We start from the raw sequence: 3,100 nt of genomic DNA, 5'->3' as shown, positions 1-3,100 counted from the left end.
GAAAGGTGAATACCTGATAGGTATTTCATTTCAAACAGACTAATTTGTAGTTATGTCAGCATAATAGTTGGAAAAAAACAGGAGCAGAATTTTTTTTGTCAGAATTTATTTTTTAAATTAGAAAAAACAAACAAACAAATTATTATTATTTTCATTACATTTTCAAATACAGATATAACATTTCGAAATCAATTTTAAACTATAAATATAATTTATTCTACATATTGAATATGACTAGAACATGATTGGATTGGAAGTATAAATGCTGCCACAACCCGTATATAGCAACCAGAGTATATATTTTCAAATAAAGCAAAATATTTACAACAATTTTGAATAGGCTTCAGTATGTATACTTCAAGAGAATGAGCGATGAAGATAGGATGACCATCGTCTGTGTGATTGTACAATTATTTGTGAATGATGAGATTTAGGGAAGAGTAGACACTGCCCCAACCACGCAGTGCCCTGTGTACACCAACCAACAGTATGTGTACTCCTAGGAAAGGAATAGGAATGAGGAATAGAAATTAGGATTATTCTATAAGGATAGGGGATGGTGGTGGACTATCCTCGATGGGGATTGGTGGGTCAGGAGGAATATCTTCATCGTCCGAATCAGAATCATCCGTCTCCCTAGGAAATAGGTCCCACATCACTGATGGCGCGTCATAGTCCACCTCGTCGTCATCCCACAGGCCATCATACAGGTCAGCGTCAGAATCAGTATCCACGTTGGGATCCAGGAACTCGTTTTCGGAGACGTCCGCATCATCGGTGCTGGTAACTTGCATCACCTGCAGTCTGGTATCGTGCCATGCTCCGGGCTGCTCGTAGTGATGATGCCCTGTGGTGGAATGTACCTCACCTTCTTCGACGGTCCAGTTGTCAGGTGACCTTCTGGGCTCCAAAAATGCGTGTGGCTCGGTGGTGGAATCCGCTTGTTGATAAGTAACTGCCATGTTGAAGATAGCTTAGCAACTGAATGTTCCATCGGAGACTCTCTACTTTTATACTTTCGAGAGGGAGTGGGAAGGAGTGGGGGAGGAGTGGGGATGATGTGGAATGAAGCGTTCATAAGATATTTTTTCCGGGATGAAAAGAAGAGAGGGAAGTGGACACTGCCCCAACCACGCAGTGCCCTGTGTACACCAACCAACTCACGTGTACTCCATGAAAAAAAAAAGGATCTAGGGAAAGGAAATAGATGGAGGTTATGTCCCAACAACGTCAACTTTCTTCCTGATCCGCTCCCTGAGAGCCTTAACACGCTCGGCCATTTCGTCGACCTCCATGCGGTACCGATTTGTTGAATCTGCCTCAACACGGTACTCCTCATCGACCCCATTGATGCTGATTTCCACCTCAGCAATTTCAGCCAACAAACGCCGTTTCTGTTCGACTAGCTGCGCCTGTCGAACTTCAAATCGTCGTTTACGTGATGCAATTTCCGCCAATTTTGCATCGCTGCCCTGGATCGTCACCAGCTTCACCTTCCTCTCTTGGCATATTCTGTCAAGCTCAAGCACGTCCTCGACTAAGCTAGAGGTTCTCTGCGATGACGGTAACTCCAGGTGGCGGCCAGAGGGTTGGGCAGAAGTTACCTGCTGAACACTTGGCGTCGGTGGCGGAGGTGCTATGGGGCCGGCTGGTGGCTGATGAGATGGCTCGGTCGTGGCCTCCGAAGATGCCGTGATGGCTGGCTCAATGTCGCCCGCAGCAGTTAACATCTGCGGAGCCGTCGGTGACTGCTTTCTCGTCTTGGTCGCCTTAGACGTCGAGATGGTAGTATCTGACGTGGAAGGGGCCCGCCAGAGGGTCGAGGTCATAGGCGGCCGTCGATAGGGGTTGGACTCGTCCCACATCTTCATGTACTTCTGCAGCTCCGTCTGCTTTGGCTTCACCGACGACGCCACCTGTTTTGGCTTAGCGGAGGGCCTCCTCTTCTTAACGGGTTCGGGAGCAGCAAAGTCCTCATCACTACCGCTCGGAGCCGCTCTCTTACCGACAATCTTCGACCCCTTCTTCGCAACTTTGGCGGTGCTCTTCGTTTCAGAAGAAGGGGTGGTCGAAGGAACATCCTCCATCCAGCTGCTTCCGGGTCTTGGATCCGCCGTTACCAACACAACTTCTTCTGGAAGGGGGCTAAGTGGAGGTCCAAGTTGGAATTCAGTCAAGAAGTCCACTATATCCTGTGGTAGCTCCGATTGCTGCACCACCACGTCCTGCAGGATGTTGACCTTACCCTCCACGGATTTATCAGCGTCAATGATTGAAGACATACTGCACACTAGAAATTCACAAAATATTAGAATAAAGCATAATAATCAACATTACTTATATACTCACAGTTTTTATTCGAAGAAGATGAACACAGCTAGAGACCCAACTAAATTCGGTAGATATTCGAAGGCTAGAAGAAGCAGTTCGAATGATGAGTGCTCCTGAGCAGTCCCGCTTTTGTTACCTAAGCCACTCCTCCTCAACCCCCCTCCACTTACCACCTCCACTTTATCTAATACGGGGACTAAATGATGAGTCTGGCAACACTGTTATATTATATTCTCGCAGATTATGTGGATAGCTTGATATTATATATTCCAATATTATGAAAAATAGTTTATACCTCTTCAATACTTTGTGTTGGAATTGTAATGAAACAAGATGTATCACTGATATATTTTATTTCATAATCTATATCATAATTGATATTTACAATGGGAATAATATATATTATAATTTCAGAGCTTCGTAGGTATAGATTCACCACATTGAACTAACTAATCATCTGATTGTTCCTCCAATAATCTTATGAGTTGATCCAATTTTTCATCAGAATCCGCCTCATGATTAGGCACAGTTTTGAGGGCGTCGATAAGGAATTTGAAATTTACCTCAGGGCTGGTTTGGTAGAACTCAATATCCTTATGCCCCCACGGTAATGTTTTTGTGGTATTGGGGATGATGAATCGCTTATCATCCTTGTATGATAGCGCAACTTTATTACACATTAGAGTATACACATCGTGTAACTCACTTCGAAAAGTGCTCATCTTACGCAATATGGTACCACCTGATTCGACTATTTTCCTATAATCGT

The 3,100-nt window shown here is 44.6% G+C and overlaps 1 protein-coding gene across 1 annotated transcript; it reads right to left on the bottom strand.

The window, feature by feature from the left end:
• Positions 1-437: 437 nt before the first annotated feature.
• Positions 438-2,762, bottom strand: LOC141483333 (uncharacterized). Its single transcript, XM_074177844.1, has 2 exons — positions 2,350-2,762; positions 438-2,290 (listed from the first exon to the last, which is right to left on the bottom strand). The coding sequence occupies exon 2, from the start codon at positions 2,280-2,282 to the stop codon at positions 1,215-1,217; it is 1,068 nt and encodes a 355-aa protein (XP_074033945.1). The 5' UTR covers positions 2,283-2,290; positions 2,350-2,762; the 3' UTR covers positions 438-1,214.
• Between the last annotated feature and the right edge of the window lie 338 nt (positions 2,763-3,100).

Source organism: Leptinotarsa decemlineata, unplaced genomic scaffold (genome assembly GCF_025532065.1).
Source record: "Leptinotarsa decemlineata unplaced genomic scaffold, Ldec_3_MD MMD2_tig00003308_RagTag_RagTag, whole genome shotgun sequence".
Taxonomy (NCBI): domain Eukaryota; kingdom Metazoa; phylum Arthropoda; class Insecta; order Coleoptera; family Chrysomelidae; genus Leptinotarsa; species Leptinotarsa decemlineata.
This window is presented reverse-complemented; position numbering and strand designations above follow the sequence as displayed.

Bases quoted from the DNA above. Each gene is read 5' to 3' on its own strand.
- LOC141483333 (XM_074177844.1), bottom strand. From the start codon at position 2,282: ATGTCTTCAATCATTGACGCTGATAAATCCGTGGAGGGTAAGGTCAAC.